The 19531-nt window shown below is 39.0% G+C and overlaps 1 protein-coding gene across 3 annotated transcripts in view; it reads left to right on the top strand.

Moving 5' to 3' along the window:
* POT1 (protection of telomeres 1) overlaps positions 1–19531 on the top strand; it is a 113156-nt gene that overhangs the window by 67066 nt on the left and 26559 nt on the right. For all 3 annotated transcript variants that reach the window (XR_007244802.1, XM_048500104.1, XM_048500103.1), the window contains exons 10-17: positions 1085–1248; positions 2533–2615; positions 2873–2914; positions 4186–4342; positions 8833–9035; positions 12238–12373; positions 15783–15877; positions 16892–16983. Coding sequence is in view for 2 of the 3 variants with exons in the window: in XM_048500104.1 (XP_048356061.1) it covers positions 1085–1248; positions 2533–2615; positions 2873–2914; positions 4186–4342; positions 8833–9035; positions 12238–12373; positions 15783–15877; positions 16892–16983 (972 nt within the window). In the remaining variant the exon portion in view is untranslated. The remainder of the gene's footprint in view (positions 1–1084; positions 1249–2532; positions 2616–2872; positions 2915–4185; positions 4343–8832; positions 9036–12237; positions 12374–15782; positions 15878–16891; positions 16984–19531) is intronic.

The raw sequence follows: 19531 nt of genomic DNA, 5'->3' as shown, positions 1-19531 counted from the left end.
CTGCGACGTGGAAGCAGGCGCGCAGGGCAGGGGAGGCGTGCCCCCAGGCCCCGGCGACGCGCTGGAGGGCTGGAGAGCAGGTAAGTCGACCGGGCGACAGCGCCCAGCAGCGGCGTCTTCCCGGTTCTTTCTGGGACCGTCCGCATGGACCGTCGGCGTTAGCAACGCCGACCCAAGCCCTTCCGCCTCCGTGCGGAAAGGGCCAGTGTGTTGTGAGATCTCTTTCTGTAGATTTTGCAGTCTGATTTTTGTCTACAGTTTTATGCTGCTTAATTTTGATGTGGATGTGCGTTTTTAAAGAAACAATTATCTAATATATCATAGTTTCATATATTTTCTAAATAAAGTTTTACCACATTGCTTTTGTTAAAGTGGTAAGTGGTCTAATATTGTGTTGCCATTTTTTGCAAATGTAACTTTGGCACAGCAAGGATTTGCAGAAAAGATAACCTGTGTGCCCTGAATGTCTTTACTGGTAAAGGGTTGTTTTGTGGAGTTGAAAGCTATGAATCTCATGAAGTTACACTGGCTATGTCTGATATCTGTTTATACAGTATACAGCTTTGTTTTCAGCTGTTTTCTTAACTTTAGAATGTGGTTTTAAAAGCCTTAATAGATTTCCCCCTTACTTGTACGCTAAAATTGGTCAATATACTATTGGAAAAAGGTAGACTTCTGTAGCACAAGAAAGCAGATATTAACACTTCCAAAGCAGTAGTCCCATTTTAAATGTTATTTGCAGTGCTGCAGTCTGCTTAAGTCCCATCAATACAATTTTAAGCAATCTGCATGTAGGATTGTAATCATGGTGCCACTCGCAGGGGTTGCCAACTTTTCCTGAGGAGGCCTAGCTTTCTCTCTGGTATTGATCAAAATTCTCTAATGTGTGTCCATATCTGGAATATATCTCAAAAATTTCAAAAAAGTATTTTTTCAGATATATTTTCAGACTGGATATCACACATCCCTACACACCACTATAAAATCTGTAAATTCTCTTTGCCTGTCTAGAGTGAGTAGGATTTTTCTAGGTTAAAAATAAAAACTAGACATCTTGTTAATTTTATGTTCTGATTTTTTTAAGGTTGGAAGCTTCATCAGAATGTACAGTTTACATGCAAAAACCCAACGTCTTGAAGAGAAGTCTGAAGTTTCATATATACAGTTCCATCTTCATGGGGGTACTGGTTATGGCCGTGGGATTACAGTCCTTCCAGAAAACCACAGAGATGTGAAAGAACTAAAGGCGTCAGTAAATAATTAAGACAGCTGGCATTTGATAATACAAATCGTGTGTTTTTGTGTAGTACTAATATTTAGCCTTTACTGCCGAATGAAATGCCTGTAGTGTTGACTGAAGAGTTCTCAGAGGTTGAAATCTTCTGATTTTGATGCACTTTCTTTTCACAATTTCTCCTTTGTCTTAACAAGAAAGTTAAGTATGAAGTTCACCACAGGTGAAATGACAAAGGCTAAATTTCTAGCTGGTACATCATAGTGACTGAAAGACTAAGCTGTGACTTAAGAAGCCCTTGGTAGGATTCATGCCTTCTGCCATAAACAACTGATCCCAGATTTCCTTTGCCTCCTTGTAGCAGGAATTACTTCAGAAGGGTCCAGGAGGCATTGCATTTGCATTGGCAGAGAACACCTATTCACAACCAGCTGTCTCCATCATAGGAGGACACTAGGCTTAGAACCTTCCATCATTTTGTGCAGCTATTTTGTGTAATCCATAACCCTTTCTCAAGATTTCAAAATGCAAATTTGATGCAAAGTGAGCCATTAGCACCCATTGCCGAAATCCAGAATATAGTGCCTCAGCTAGCCAGATATTTCCTATGTTAAGACTTATTCCAGGACATCACAGAAAATTCCCATGTTTCAAACTTCCCAGCTCTATAGCAGCCTTACAGTAGAGTGGTGGCCAGGGACAAAGATGTGGTGTTGCCTCTGAAGGGGCAGTCAGCAGCGCAGGTGCCAGGGGAGACAGAAAAACTCCTTTATCTCTCAGGAAAGCCCATAGAAGAATATGATTTACAACACACTTTGGTGGTGTAAGTCTGTTCTGCTGAAAGTAAGTGTTCCCAGGCAAATTCCTGTGAGAACGAGCTAAAATTAGCCCCGTCCCCAAGAATGTCTCCTCGCTGGCGTTGCCTCTTGTGACACAGAAGTGGCGGGGTGGTAGGGAAACTTTCAGGTTTCAGTTCCCCAGCTCCTGCCTAAGTGCTTCTATCAGACACTGGCATAGGGGTCACACCACACATACCCCTTCTTGGATCATAGCAATCACTGGGCATTTTAATTCCAAAGTTTAACTTTTGAATTATGACAATATAGAATTTGGGGACAAGGTTGGCACTGCAGCTTGACCAGAGTTTATCTCTGTTTGATTCATCACATCGATGGACAAATTAGAATGATTTAATCTGTTCTTTTAATAGCCTGCATGGAGACAGGCATGAACTTCCTTGTTTACTTCAGGTTTCTTTATTAATTTCATTTCAAGCAGTTATTTTCCCCATCTCTCAGATTCCTGGAGTCTGTGGATTTGAGAGAATATGCAAGTTCAGAAAGCCCTACTTGTCAGGAACCTGAAGATTCATATCTTACATGTAAGAATAAAAAATAATAATTATATCTAAATAGTGAAAAGCAGAAAAGCTATCTGTAATTAATGTTTTTGGATGTCACTTTTCAAGCATAGGATTTCTCTCAATTTTTGTCCTATTTTTGTCTATTTTAGCTTGTCATTTTAAGTCAAAATATTTTAAAATCAGGATGTTAAATTTGTATCTTTTTGTTGCATGGATTTCTGCTCATACAAAAATGTTATCAAAGAAATGGGAATTAATTTCTCTTTTCTTTTAAGTAGGATCCTGTTCAGAGGGATACCAACAGTTATCAGTTACAGGTAGGATTCTCAGTTTTGGTGCTCATTTGTACAAATCAGCATGCATGAAATCATTTCTATCTGAAGGACTGTGTCCTCTATATTGCCCAGCCTACCAATTAACATCTTCTTTCAGTCCCGCCTCTCTGTGATCCTACCTTCAGAGGTGAGTCAAATGATTACAGAGTCAGAACAGTTTCTGTGGTGGCTCTTTACTTTGGGACAACCTTCTCCTTGAGGCTTGTCTGGTGCCTAGTGTGTTTTCTTTTGGATGGTAGGCCAAAACAACTTTTTTTAATCTTATAAGCCAGTGGTGGCGAACCTTTGGCACTCCAGATGTTATGGACTACAATTCCCATCAGCCCCTGCCAGCATGGCCAATTGGCAATGCTGGCAGGGGTGATAGCTCAGTCCACTCTTTATCTAGAGTGCCATAGGTTCACTCCCTCTGACCTAAGCTTCTGTAATGGTCTACTTCTTGTCGAAGGCTTTCACAGCCAGATTCAACTGGTTGTTGTGGGTTTTCTGGGCTGTGTGGCTATAGTCTGGTAGATCTTGTTCCTAACGTTTCGCCTGCATCTGGCTGGCATCTTCAGAGATGTATCACAGATAGAAGTCTATAACTGTTTTGTTTAATTGTACATTTGAAGCAGGCATGCTGAGATTTTCCTTCAGGCTAACTTCACTCTCTGTCTCCTACAGTTGAAATGGGAGAGGTGACACAGTCTATTCCTTGTAAATGTATGTGTTAGTTTCTAAGCAAGACAGACCTTCAGATCGCAGCAAACTGAGTTTCCAGAAGGAATCTTGACTGCTTCCATTCTTCCTCCAGTCTCCTATGCCCTCCCCCTGTCCCCTGCCCCAGAGTGACACTTGAAGGTTTGGAACAGCCTGGGGTGCAGAATGATGGATATCAGTAGAAAATGTCTTTCTATTGTGAACAGAACTACAGCTCATGCAAAAGTGAGGGGCAGCTTCTACTTAGTTTCTTCTTTCTGTTATGGATCATCTTCAAGGGTAGCAGCTTTTTAGACAGCAAATAGAGCAGGGGAAAGAAGGAGAAGATATTAAAGATTGATTTGAATTCAAACTGTAGTTTTTTAGAAAGATAGCCAGGTGATCATTGAATGAATATTTGAAATATTGTTGTGTTTAAAACTTTGTTTATTCCAAGATTTAAGGTTGGAGAAATGATTGTTTTTATATTAACATATGTGGTGATCTTTCTTTCCCACTTTGCCTATTTTGTTTATAGTCTACAAATTATTTGTGGGTATTTTATTGTTTTTCAGTGCTAACTGATCATCAGCATTTTGATGTGACAACAGTGAATACTATTTTGAATAGCAGAGTTCCTCAACAATATCGCATCAGAGCTAAGCTGAGAAAATTTGAACCCAAGAAGCTTTATCAGTCTGTTAAACTTCTTTGTCCTCAGTGCAATTCATTGTAAGTTCTAGATATATCTAATTATAATCTGTCCATTCTATTTTGGAGGCAATGTTGATGTTTTAAACTCCATTGGAGTTTTGTATTGCTTGTACCTTTGGATATTTGATAAATACCTGATCATTTTTAGTTTTTTGTGCAGGCACACACTGGGTTTGTGCATGCACAGATCTGTTACCAGAAGTTTTTCCTTTAGCTTTACTTCTGGGGGTCGGGTGCAGCCCATCAGTGCTGTTGTATCTCCAAAATGGTCATGTGTAGTGACACTGTGACGCCCCTTCCCCTCAGTTACTACTTCTCCACTATTGAATAGGTTGTCTCAGCAGCTACCTTATCGTTCTTTGTCACTTTTTCTCAGGAAAGTGTTCTCCTTTTGGCTTTATTTGTCCATGTTGCATGCACTTTCCTATCCATCCTCTTAATTGTGGTGGGATTGGGACACAAATCAAATCTGGCTCAGAGCAGCCTGTTCAAAAAAATACACTGGGTGTAATGCTAAACTCCCGCAGTTGGATGAACATGTTTTGTGCCTGTTTTGTCTCAGAGAAGGGCATAATGTTTCAATGTGCAGAGCATGTCAAAAGTTTATACCCAAGGCGAGAAGTGATAGAATTTCCAAACTCAAGGCAAGCCAGATTTTTTTTCTCCTCCATGACACTGTTCATGAGAACTGCCATCGAAGCATTTCCATCCTAAAGAAAAAATCAAGGAGAAGTGTAGATCAATCTTGAAATAGTACTGTCAGAATCAACTTAAATTTCCTGTCCCAGGCAGGCAGAGGAGGTTTTAGGTTACCTTCTCCACATCTTGCCTCACCCCACCACTTCTTTTCAGAAGAACAGCTTGCCTTTGAAGGAGAAATAGCATTGATTCTGGACTTCAGTTCCAAGTTGGCTTTATTGGCATCGACGCACCAATGAAGGCAGTGGCCACCATACCCCCCCCACACACCCATTCTACATGCCAACAGCCTATATGGCAGAGTGTGGGGATTAATATGATCATCCATTTCAGACCAGTTCTGCTTTGCAGCAGGCATTACTACTGTTCTGCTACTCGGGAAACCATTTCTAAGAGACCCTCTGCCCTCTCTTCCCGAATCAGATGGGAAAGAGATGGCCGTGCTGGCAGGGGCTGATGGGATTTGTAGTCCATGAACATCTGGAGAGCCGCAGGTTGCAGACGCCTGAGATAGACGAGCTACCATCTGAATCTGATATCAGATCTGGCATCGCCTTGAATCTAACCGAGGATAAAAGAATCAGTGTTGCATCAGAAGACCTACAGAAGACCTAAGGTTACAGGGAGCAGATGCTAAATTTGGCATGTTCCTTGGAAATGGAGATGTCCATGACAGAACTTTGCCCCAAATACAAAATCCTGGGTCATTTATACTCTGACTCTCCAGATGTCATTGCCTTCCCATTCCTGCAAGAAACAGTTCAGGAAGTCCCATCTTCTGCCTCTGTATCTGTCAGGTGGGTGGAAGAATTCTATAAGATCAGTCTGGACTGTGTATTGTTTTTGCCCACACACACACTCTCTGTGTCTCTCATCACTGATGAACTCCATGCCAGGAATCAACCAACCTACCATTCTGCACCAATAGACAAGGAGGGTCAGAAATTGGTACTCCCTTGGAAGGAAAGCTTACTGTTCAGCAACCATAGGTCTGAGGCAGTGGTGGGATTCAAATAATTTAACAACCGGTTCTGGTGGTGGGATTAAAATAATTTAACAACTGGTTGTTTACAAGTACCATTTTAACAATCGGTTCTGCCAACATGGTGTGAACCTGCTGAATCCCACCACTGGTCTGAGAGTCTCTAATTATGACAAGGTACCAATTGCTCCTTTGGGAAAAGATGTCCCCATTCCTAGAGCAACTGCCAGAGAATAAGGGTCAACTAGCCAAACTTTTGCAGAAGGATGCCACCCTCCCTTACAATATATTATTCATGGGCCTCCTACAGTTATGGTTCCTAGCATATTTCAGGCCAAAGTGCACTTCCAATATTGAGGGCCTTAGGTTGGTGGTCTTCAGCTGAAAATTTGCATAAGGACAGCCCCTTGTGGTTTAAGAGTATGATATTATTTTAACCAGGGGTCCTTCCCTCTTTGGTTAGGGAGTACATTGTTGCTGTGAAAAGATACAGGATGCATTGTCTGTGATGGAAGCTAACCTACACATCAACATCCTAGAGTTGTGAACTTGGAGAAATGCCCTTAGCTGGTTTACAGATATTCTTCAGGAGTGTTCAGTCTTATCCAGACAGTTAAGGCAGCAACGGTGTTCTACCTAAACAAACAGAGATCCAGATGTCTGTGCCAAGATGCAATTACTATCCTACTTTGTACAGTTGCCAATCTCTATTTGATCCTTGCCTTACACATCTCAGGAGAGTTAAGCACCTGCAAAAAACAAACAAACCCCAAGCAGGCCCTTTCCCCTTACACACAAATAGTCAATGACAAGTCCTATTTTCAAATTCTGGGGGTTTCCAAACATTAATCTTTTTGCAACAGCTTCAAATGTGCAAGTAACATATAATATATTTTCACTTTGGAATATTGCCTTCATTGTGCTGTGTACACCTGTAATAATTAGACAAAGGTAAAGCTTGCAAGCATTTCAAGGGTCTACTTTTGCTCATAATGTCCACACACACATATGTGTATGTGATTATAAAATAAAATTAGAAGTAAAAGGCAGGAGGAGGATCCAACAAAAGGAGTGACATGGACCTCCTCATCTTTTTAACGCACTGGGACAGGCTAACTACTTTCTGACCAGGCTTGTCGGATTTCCCACCATTTTCAGCAACTGAGCTGTTTAGGATAGCAGCATGAGGTGAAATGAAGCACTGTATCTCAGCCCTGTTACTCCCCCCAGAAGGTAAAAAGAACCTGTTATTTTGCTTTTTGGCAAACTCCTCAAGGCACCAAAATAATATTGAGACAGATTCAAAAAAATAGAATTAAAGGTTATTAACAGAGGAGATGGTGTGGGCAAAAACTTAGATGAAAGGAAATAGTTAAGAAGAACTATATATACAAGAGCTTTGAGTTCAGTTTTTGGTTTTAGGCACTGGCACAGGCTTATTTAGGTTTATAAGTTTCTGTTCTGATGCAGTAGCTTAGATGTTCTTTAGCTGGTACAGTTTTCTTAAGATGGTATTGGCTTATGGATTATACAGAGTTCTAACCGGCTGGTACTTATACCCAGTACCCTCACAAACAGCTTTTCCTCAGTAAAAACTCAAATCAACCATACAACTCTCTCTCTCTCTCTGGAGGAAAACAAAGCAATAAAACATGGAATCTAAGACAACTGGTCCCAGGAATGCTTCTTCTTTCTTAGAAGATCTATTTCTCTCTTGTTTGTTTATTATGGCCCCCTGTGGGAAGACTCTAGTTTCCCACCTCAGCTGTGGCCCTCCAATAAACCACTACCAGTTCTCTAGTCTGGGTATAATTTTGCTCTCAGCTCAGACTAATACCAGTATTAGGTTTTCCACATACTCTCACTGAAATACTCCTCAGAGATTATATGTTCACCATAGTTAAGGTACTCAGATGTTTACTCTTAGGAATCCAGATCCAAAACCCCCTTCAGCTTTTCTTGTCAGGAAGATATCATCCCTCTCTGTGTCATCAAGCTGCTACACAAATCAGAGTGCAGGTTGCAGAGTCCAATCAGGTTGCTTCCCTGTTCCTAAGGCCTTTATTTTTTACTTTGAAATATAAACAACACAGACTATTGATGTGTACTTTTTGAACTCACTAATACTGTGCAGTCTGTCACGGGGCAATTCATTTCAATGTCTACTGGACTGTGTTTTTTCTAAAATGGTATTCTTTGCCCAACTACATTGCATGCGTTCAAAGTTAAACTGGTTTCTAATCAACATATGTAGAAACAGTCAAAATATAAAACTTTTAAAAATCCCCATCAGGTTAGCACTACTGTGTGCTAGCACTAGCATAAGAAGGTGAATGCCTTGTGACCCTTCAAAATGACTGCTGTTTTGTGTGCGTGTTAAGTGCCATCAAGTCACTTCCTACTCATGGTTACTGTATGAATCTATGTCCTCCAAAATGTCCTGTCGTTAACAATCTTGCTCAAGTCTTGCAAACTGAGGCCTGTGGCTTCCTATATAGAGCCAATCCATCTCATTTTGGGTCTTCTTTTCCTGTTGCCTTCGACTTTTCCTAAAATTGAATCTGGGGTAATCACTATGTGCTCAGTGAGATCATAACCTGTCTAATCTATAATTAAATTGTTCAGGTTGAATATGTCTCATACGCACTAGTATTTTATAGAATGCAAACCTTAAATTGCTGCAGTGTACATTTGGCAGTTACACTAGATATGTATGTATTTATAAGCTTCTGTATCTGGAATATTTTGTAATCTCCTTTATAAAGGTGCATAACTCATTGTATGCTTTTGAACGGGCCAGTAATCTTTATGCTGTAATTTTTTTCAGGAAAGAAGTTCCAGATGTGACTGAATTTGATGTACTTTTACAGGCTTCAGCTACATATCCAAATCCAGATTTACAAAATATACCCTTCTGTGAATCTGTTGTGTGGGATTTGGAAAACCAGGGAAGTCGCTATGTAACAGTTCATTTTGTAACACGTTATGAATTACTTCAAGAGCCAGAAGACAGTTTAATTATGATTGAAGGTTGGCTAATTAAATTATACTTGATGTATTTAATAGTTCAAGAGTTATTGTTGATGAGTAATCTGTCTTCAGTTGATTCCAGTTAGCCAGCTTCACAAGAGATAATACTTGCAGTAAATTAGTGTTCTGTATTGAAACATCTTGTGCTTTGCTCAAGATTTTTCCTTGTGCATCCACTGTGCACTATGTACACGGAGACCACTATTGGTTTTTGGAGGTCTTTTTATAGGAAATACACCTCAAATACAGCAAGTATAGCAAGAAAGTAGGAAGCCACTGTACACATGCTGTTCCATTTTTGTATTGAACCTTTCACAAGGCTTTGAATCATGCCCATAATGTCTCTGGGATTTTTGTTTGTTTGTTATTAAAGAATTTTGTAATAAGCCTGTATATGTAAGGCAATAGGCTTTGCAGAACCTGCTACAAAATAATTAGTGGGCATTAATGTGACAATATAAAAGGAAAGGTTTAAGAGATACCTTGCTCAGGCTTGAATATTCTTTGATTATTTATCTAAAATAATTTTAATATAAAGATTGGGGGGATCAGAGAAGTGTTGTAAATGGAAATGAAGTAATAAATCTTATATCTGAATGTTATGTTTTATCTGTGTGACTGTATACAATCTAGTTTTGATTGTATTTTTATTTGGAGTCCATATTATACTCTGTATTCTTCTGGCTGAGAAAAATACAACGCTAGAATGTCTCTGCTACTGGCAATACGCTTTTAACTTCATCATCCTCTGGATGTCAGTATTTTCACATATATAAAAATATTTCTATGAGAAAGCAGCAGATGAGCATTCACTATTGAGAAATAATAAGGCCCCGACCATTTGATCTTGTAACATAGCTAACTTTGATTAATCGATTGCACTTTTTTTGCCAGTTGTAGATAGAATCATTTTGTTTGGTTTTCCTGTATAGAGCCTGTTTTGGGCACAAGTTTCATTGAATTGAAGGGCAGTTTCCCCAGGAAATGTATGATGAAGCTGCCATTTATTTATTGAACCTGGTGCTGTAGGAAGGGGAAGTGTTTACTTCTGTTTTTGTTTGGTTTTTAATACATTTCGGTACAAGTGAATATTCTGGGGTATAGTTAACAGTTTATCTTTGCTCAAGATAAACATGGTTGGAGTGCTTGTGTGAAAGACTGCTTGAAAATACAATATGTATGTATTGCATCGTGGCTGGTGAAGAAACAAGTGGGTTTCAAGAAACTGAGCCAGATTGGACGATGTTATTAAATTTAAACAAAAAACTTATCAAAACCTATCAGCATGCAACTTCGCTTACTGAATACTTCAAAGCCAATAGAATACCCTGCGGTCTGCGCGTGCAGAAAGGCCCCACGCTTTTGTTAGATTCAGATAACTTTAAAGTCCGATGGGCCAATATACTTAATACATGTTCCATGGACCTAATACTGCTGATAATTGAAACAGCATTAGAGGAGGAGGAATATTTTAAAAATGAAATTAAAAAAACTGAAGCAGAGTTAAAGGAGACTACAACCTCCAAAATCTTTGAAGAGAAAATAGGAAACATGGATAGTGATCTGAAAATGTTTAAAGAAAAATTAGTTGAGTTCAAAACAAAAAGTTTGCCAGAGATAAAAGAGATTATGAGGGCAAAAGAGTATATCGGTGGCAATATAAAACTACACCCACACCCAGAAGAGTATCGTGGAAAGACGGCTATGGATCGTCAGAAAGGAATTAATATGTAATAGAGAGTGAGAAAATCGTAATAGGAGAGAATTGCCACAAAGAGAAAGGGAGAGAAGACGAGGTTCTAGAAACAGGCAACAAACTCCATTTTTTCAAGGAACTTGGAGAGAAAAGAGGAACACCTAGTGGTTAACCTCTCCTCAAGGATTCTCTCTCCTGACGAAGAACAGATATTAAATTTAGATTTAGGATATGTAACCACCCCTCGATATAATGAATACCAGACAAGAATTGATTTATTCAAGCTAATACGTTTATTGACATTGAAAGCAATATATGGTACTTCAGAAACGGTAGAAAATAAAGTGGTTGATCGCTTTAAACCGAAGTCCACATTTGTTCCCAACATTATGGACCCGGCAATTACTGTATTTGAAAAGGTGGTTTTTCGAGAAATTGGCAAATTGGAAAACAGAGAATGTGAATTAGTTAGATATAACAACTTTAATAAAATGGATTGGAACATACTTAACAACTTAATGGTGAAGCATCAATGCCATACTTAATTTTTGTAACATATATCATTTTGCTTGAAGATAAAAGTTTTCTCAAGTTCTGTATATCCAGAACCTTTAAGCTGTAACTCCCTGAAAGTTTACACAATTTATACTAATTTAAAGAAAAAAATCTGTGCTGGGCCACTGGTATCAGTTTTTGGATGTTTTCATTAAAAGGATATGCTGTAAGTTAAATGTATCTTTGCATAACAGACGGATGTAAAAAATTAATCCTTTGCTATACTACTCTTCCATAATTTCTGTACCAATATGTCTGGAACATCAGACATAACAGCTTCAAATGCTTCTTAGCCATAAAGATCCCTAAGTAGCATTGAACAAATCAATAGCAGTAATTCATAAGCAATTTTAGGTGTGTCCTGTGACAGAGTAGACCCCTCCAAACTAATGTTATTTTTTTTATTTTTGTGCCTCTACCACACGATTCAGACTTTGATTAGCACCATACCCTCAAGCACGTTTATTACATAATTAATATGCATACATAGATACACATATATACACGCAGTCAATTTCATAAAATCAGAAAATTATTACAATTTCTATAATACGACAGGCTGTTTTTGCAGTTTTCCAAAACTTCAAACGTAAGTAAGGCTGCTGTTTGAGAAAGAGATCCAGAATCCTGTTGCGTAGAACTAGTTGCACATTTGACAAAATAAATCAGTGACGCTTTTGAAAGTAGTTTGCATTCCTTGGGTCCTGGTTTTTTTTTTTTTCTGAGGAGGCATAACTTTTGGAAATCATTCATAAAGTATGTTTAACATTCTGACTGGTTTAGGATGCATAGTGAGTCATTTAAGTTTTCTGAATCTGTCCCCATATTCTAATGTGTTGTGGATGTCCATTTTCATGTAATACATATGCAACTGTGCAAAAGAATAAAATGAGTAAGAATGATAAACTAGGGGTTAAGTATTAAAATAATTTATAATTTTTTTCCCAACAGGAGGGACTGTAAATGAAATCTTAAGGCTTTCCAAAAAATTTAAAGGAATTATACCCGTGAAATCCATAGAAGAGAACCTTGTACTACTGGACCTTTCAGTGCCATTCTTTTGGCAAGGGAATATTCAATACTATGGGTAACTTAAAAAAACTTAAAATATATCAATGTTTCTCAGGCATGCCAGTTTTAAATTTGTTTTGTTTTTTATCCTCATTGTGGACCAGTAATAAATAGAGAGTGCTTGCGTGCGTGCGTGTGTGTGTGTAAAGCCCTATCCCTGTAGCACCTACTAAAATTATACAAAACAGGAAGATAAGACTAGTTTGAATATGACACAAATTGAATCCAACTCTAGCTGTATATGACTTAAGGGAAAGGACCTAAAGAAAATATTGTGGTTTTCATTTCACTTTTAACAAATCCTTATATAATTATCTCTATGGTGAAATGAATTTTGCGTACACAAAGTCAAAGAACAAATATTATGGAAATTATACGTTGTGGTTGAAGCAGTTGTTTTCTTCATAGGTTGAAAATATGATTAAATATAAAGGAACTAATGTCCCCAGCCAAGACTCTATTAATTCCTGGTATATATATTTCATGAGTACCCATTAACTTAAGTGGAAAGTCGGCTCTGAACATAAAAAATGCATAACTGTGTCCTACATCACTATATCTAACAGTACAACAGCTGGCCCTGTGCAGATGAGAGAAGTCAGAAAAATGGGCCACCTGTTGAGACAGTTGGGGCTCTTCATATTTTGTGGGGCACCCAGTTGTGCAGAAAAATATGGCTGTATAGATTTTTTAAAGAAAATCTTTAAATGGTCTGATGTCTAAATTTGCTCCAGATGGGACAGAATATTGGGAGCAGCTGAATGTGAGATAAATGTGGGGGAGGTCTGTTTCAGAGGTTCATAGTTCTGAATCAGAATTTTTACAGGATAAAGTGGGTCATCTAAATCGTACACCCTCTTGGGATTCCTTCCTCCTGTATGTATTCCTTATTTTTCTGTGTATATATAATTGTTCTTGTACCTGAATACTGTAGCTGAGTTTGATCTGTGGTAGTATTTTTATGCTTCCTTTTCTCTCATTTAAATTATAAGAATCATTCAGTTGCATTCTGCTTATCTAGAGAAACCCATGCTCCTTTCATCTGATCTGTCAATGTAAGGAGTGAGATCCTATTAAAGTATGTATCATGTAAATTAATGAAACTAATGAAAGTATGTTGCAGGACTCAGAACCTTCATTTTTCTCTGCTATGATCAATTATATTGGCCAATATTAGTCACAATCTGCAGCATGGAAAAACCTCAGTTAATTCCATGCAGTCATTTTTCTTGGTGGATTCCTAAGCTAAATAGACAACTTCTCGTATCTAACTGTGATATAGTAGTAGATAGATAGATTCTACATAGAGGCGTACCTAGGCAAACTGGAGCCTGGGGACAAAACCCTGTATTGGCACCTCCCTTCCCTACCACAACCAGACCAATGATTTTTGCACCAGCTCACAAAACACCTCCCACCCCCAACAAAACATACATGGCTCTCTCCCCACCAACTCTCTTCCCTAATTTTGTCCTCACACCAACCCTATGAAGTAGGTTGTTAGCCTGAGAAATAGCTCCAAGCCAGTGCAAGTGGGTATTAAGCATGTAAATCTCTCACAAATCATCCCCAGCAAAACATTTACCAAACAAATATCAGCATCGTCTCTCACGAAACACCTCCAGTGGAATCCACCCCCAAACAGCATCAGTTTCAATGGTGTTTAAACTAGAGAGTCCAGATTCTTCTTTTAAATCCACCTGATTGAAAATGATGCTGTTTTGGGGTGGATTCTCCCCCACCCTGAAACAGCATCACTTTCAATGTTTAAACTGGGGACCTGACATTCTCCCTTTAAGTCTATGCCGAAGGGGATGGATTTAAAAAGAGAATCTGGGGAAATTTGGAGTGTGCCTGCTATCAGGGGTGCAATTGTTGAGCTAGCAGGACCAAACTTTCAGGGTATCTTTAGGAGACTCTCCTGATAATACCACCCAGGCTTGGTGACATTTGGCTCAGGGGGTCGAACGTTATGGACCCTCAAATGTGTAGTCCCCATCTCCTATTAGCTCCCATTGCTAATAGGGGCTGGGGGCACCCCATTTTCAGAGTCAATAACTTTGGACCCCCTGAACCAAACATCACCACACCTGGGTGGCATTATCAGGAGAGTCTCCTGAAAAATCCCTGAAATTTTGGTGCTGCTAGCCTGAAAACTGCGCCCCCTGCAGGCTGAAAACTGAAAAAACCCACTAAAAAACACACAAACGAACCTGAATTTTTTGCACCCTCCACTAGGGGCCCCCCAGGGACATGGGGTACCCCATGTCCCTTAGGCAAATATGTTACTGATCCTACACTACCACTGTTGAGTTTTTTTCGGACTTACACAACTTTATGTTCACAGCTTTCCTGACTTCGGAAACATTCACATTCTGAGCACATTGTTAAGAGTTATTTTGATGCATAAAGGCTAAAGTAATTAAAAATTATTCATATGATTCATAGGGGATTGCATCCTAAGGTGTCTTCCATTCCTAAAGGAATCATCTGTTCATGAAAAGGCTCCATTGGATTTAACATCACATATCTTGGTCCAATGATGTTACAAGCTGTCTTGCTGTAGTTTAATGTAATATGCCAGATTCTTAAAGTAATTCTGAAAATGGCACAAAAATCCACATAAAAGACTGTATACAAGCAGGAAAAATTCTTCTACAGACTTGGAGGAACTTCTAGATTAATGAAAAAATTTTTTTAAAAAGTATTTAAAAATTATGGGGAATTAAAATTTTCCCAAAATGAAAAATACCAATTTTCATTCTGCAAAATCTCGCAAGGTCAAAATCAGCACTGTGGAGTTGCCCAGCATCTAAGACATTAGAGCCTCGACCTAGGTAATTCTGGTATCCAAAAGGTGGGCTTAAAACAGCAGTGGCTGATAAGAAAGTAGATCAAGTTGGGGGGTGAATGGAGAAAAAGCCTGGGAAGTCAGGAGGCCAGCAAGAGAGAGAGAAGACAGGGGCCTCCATGGAAGAATAGGATTTCTCTCTCCTGAGAGTCTGAGGAATCCCCAGCTTGTTATTTTGTAATAAGATAGAGGGCTATATATCTTTCAAGAAAAAAAAGGTGTTTGCAAACATAACCTTTGTTAATACTCAGAGGTTCACCATTCTTATATAAATGGAATTCCACAGTGACTTGTTTCTTCGTGACTAATTAGTAAAAATCCAAAATTGGGTGCCCTAGGCCATCCTGATCTCATCAGATCTTGGATGCAAAGCACACTTAGTCCAGAATTCCAGAGCTGTTTTTCAGAGGAAAGCAATGACAAAACACCTCTGCCTTGAAACCCCTGCAGGGTTGCCATAAATCGACTGTGACCGTTTCTTGTGTCTAATGAAATGTATTGGTATGTATATTTTAAAAAACAATAAGGAAAAGATTTACTAGTTCATTTCATGCTGTTTGATTCCAAATTTCAGGTGTCAACACTGTTCAGACCCAAAGACAGTGCCAAGTCTGTATACCCTTTCTCAACAGAAGAATGCATCATGGGAGCCCACTGCAATAGCAGAAGGTCAGATGATCCTATTCTTCCCTGCAATAACTAATAATAGCAACAAAATAATAGATCCAGCATGGTATAGTGGCTGGAGTGCCAAACTTGAATCTGGGTGAACCAGGTTCTGATCTCTGTTCTGCCATGAAAGTTTGCTGGATGACCTAGAGCCTAGACATACTTCCTCAGGCCGTTTCCACACAGCCACGCTCGGGGGGTGCGTCGGCGTATATGACGAATGGTTCACACTAATGGTCCCGGTAGGGGCGGGGAAGTTGGCGCAGACTGCGCGGAGGCTGCGCCATCGCCCGAACGCTTTACCATCACTCTGACCTTCCGGTGCATTGCCCAGACCAGGCTCTGGAGTCGCAGGGCAGGGGGTGGCGTGTCCCCTAGCCTGGGTGACGCACAAGAAGGTTGGAGGGACGGTAAGGCGTTCGGGAAAGGGGGGGAATGGCGCCTTCCAGCCGCTGCCATTTGCACGGCAGTGGTTGGAAGCCGCTGTTTCCGAAAAACCTCTCTCAGGGTTTGGCCAATTGGCCATGCTGGCAAGGGCTGATGAAAATTGTATTCCATGAACATCTGGAGTGCCATAGGTTCGCCACCACTGATCTAGCCCCAACCCTTGTCCCTGTGACTGACAGCTGCAGACTGGGTTCTTATTGAGTGGTTCAGGTAGGGTATCAGGATTTTGAATAAACAAACTCTGTATATAAATGCCTTTGAGCGGCTTCCACAGCAGCATTGTTCTAGTTCAGTAACTCCATGTTTAGTGTGCAAATAGGTTTTCAAAGAATGCAAATTCTTTCACCTTTTACACCTGTGGTCCAGTTTAAAGTCTTGTGTACACATCCCAGTGGATATGATGCTTGATTACATGCACATTAACACCTGTAGGAAGTTGCTGAGTTTAAGGTGCTTCTTTTGGTAATATCTCAAGATTCTTGGATATATAACTTGTTTTTTAGAAGCTTTGTTGCTCTCATGTATTGGGGAGTCTATAAACACATCCTCGGTTTTTCTCTAATCTAGCTTTAGGCATCGTTCTTCTTCAGTATGTTTTCGTGATGACGTTTACGCTGGATGATGGAACAGGAGCTCTAGATGCATACCTCGTTGACACTGTAAGAGATGACACTATTATGCTATTACGCTGTGTAACCTGACTATCAATGTGAATATCTGTAGGGTTTTGATTCAGGAAAACAGGACAAAGCTGCATTGATGCAGAAATTATCAGTTCTGTGTGTCATTGAAAACTGTTGACTAACTACATACAAAACTGGATAAAATACATATCACAATGAACCTTGAATTGGAATTAAGATTGCACACGTAATCCTTAGTATCAGTTCTTTCAAGACCGTTCTATGCATTAGCTCATAACATGACTGCACTGTATTTGTCTCAGAAGAGTTCAGGTATCCTCAGTCTCTCGTTACGTTTCTGTCTGTGCTCAGATCTAGCTTCCTTCTTGGATTCAATAGTACTGAATGCAATAGTATTTCTTGTATGCAATAGCTGTATGCAGTAGTACTGAAAGTGCAAAGTTGCTAAGTTGAACCTTTAAAAGTATAAACTTAGTGAAAATAGATAATAAGGAAGATAAATCTGAACTAGATTCCATGAAACATTGTAGTACATACACTAGTAAAAAAAGTTTCAAGGTGCTGCTTCATAACAGATAGAGAAAATATTGTAAGATTCACTATGATCTGTTTGGTATCTAGTTATATCACAACTGATACTTTGAAATGTAATATAACAAGATTGGAAATTTTATTTGAATTTCATTAGAATAGGTATCAGTAGAGGAAAAGAGAATTTTTTTATAACTAAATTTGTGAAATGGGTAACATAAATGTAACATTCTGATATTATGTGTGAAATGAAATGAGTATACAAGAACTTCACACCATTTTGCAAGTTATTACCACATTTATAAACTATTTTAAAACTTGGGTAAAACTCCGTAGTCGTATCTAGCTGCTAATTTGGAACACCCCCTCTTGGTCACACACCTTAACATCTCAGCAAAGCTGACAGCAAATACCATAGAGAGTTTAGATTCTGTCAAGAGGCTGTATACCTATCAGAGTCATTTGAGGCAGAGTGGTCACAGCTAAGACACAAAATTAAGATGTTTTCATTCCCTTTGGGAATCAGTAGTTGAATCAGCAGAAAAGAACAGACAGTTTTGATAGTGAAAGCGACAGAGAAATACCAGTAGAGTAGCTTCTGGGAGCAGCAGTAGTGGAAGGTGACACTGATGGATCTTTCATAAACAACAGTAGTGGCATTTCAGCTAACCCTGGTTAGTACTGCTTTGAAGAAGGCAATGGTGAACCATTTCCAATCACCTCTTCCCTCAAAACCCCTATGATGAGACTATCCAAAATGAAAAGAAGATATGGTGCTGGAAGCCAAGACCCCCAGGTTATGGCACTCAGTCAGCTGCTAGGGAAGAGCTGAGGACAAATATGACTAGCGTTATTATTAATGATACAGCTGGACTAATGCTGAAAAAAAAATCCATTGTTGATGGGACTGAATGCAAAAGGTAAGTCCAGAGCTCTCCAACAAATATAATAAGAAAATGGAAAGTGAGCAACTCATCAAATCTAAGACGGCAACAAGTTGTTCATTATGAATACATTTCAGGCAACCAAACTGATGACTGTATGCGTGGGCATCACTGGGTGGCCAATACTGAAATCAAATAGTTACATAATTGGAAAAACAAAATGAAAAAAGCTGTATTCTCTCTGCTAAAACAAGACCAGGAACTGGTTGTGATATAGACCATGGAGTGTTAATATTGAAAATTAGACTGGAAATTATCAATCTAACTTCCAACCCTGAAAAAAGAGACATCAAAGACTGCAGCAATTATTGGACCATTGCATTAATTTCTTGCAAGAGTAAAATTAAGCTCAAAATCTTACAAAAAGAATTTTATGTGGAATTAGAAATGTCACAAGTGCAAGCTGTATTGAAAAAAGGAAGAGGCACTGCAGGTCATACTGTATGTTTATGTTGGTTAGTTGAGTATTTCAGAAGAAATTCCAAAAGAAAATCAGCTTGTGTTTCATAGATCACAGCAAAGCTGATCATGAAAAGATACGGTTAATTTTAAAAGAATGGGTGTGCCACAACATCTGACTAAACTCGATATTACTGGCAAAAATAATGTAGAATTTATTTTTGTTTATATATATTATTTACAGTCCACTGGAACTGAATGTGGATTACCAGATTGAGTCAATACAATTATCAAGATGGGACATTCAATAAACAATGAATTAGGATTTGCGTTGCAGATCCAATCAAAAATCTAAAAAACAGAACTGAAGTGCAAAGCCTAAATGTGAACATGACATATTAAATGATCCAGAATTATTCAGAGAGCAAACTCAAAGCAAACTATATACTGTACTACAGACCATAATCAACAATAATTCATCTAAGTAACTAATTTATCCAAGTGCTATTGTATTGCCTGCATAGAAAAGCCCTCTTGAATAATTCAGTTTTAAATAGTTTATGGAAAGTGAGCAGAATGGAACCTTCCTGACTTCCTCAGACAGACCATTCAGCAAGGTGGGGGCTGCAACAGAGAAAGCACATGTTCAGACAGCTGTTGGCATTGCTCATTAAGTAGAAGACCTTTCT

This window comes from Sphaerodactylus townsendi, linkage group LG06 (genome assembly GCF_021028975.2).
Source record: "Sphaerodactylus townsendi isolate TG3544 linkage group LG06, MPM_Stown_v2.3, whole genome shotgun sequence".
NCBI lineage: Eukaryota > Metazoa > Chordata > Lepidosauria > Squamata > Sphaerodactylidae > Sphaerodactylus > Sphaerodactylus townsendi.
This window is presented reverse-complemented; position numbering and strand designations above follow the sequence as displayed.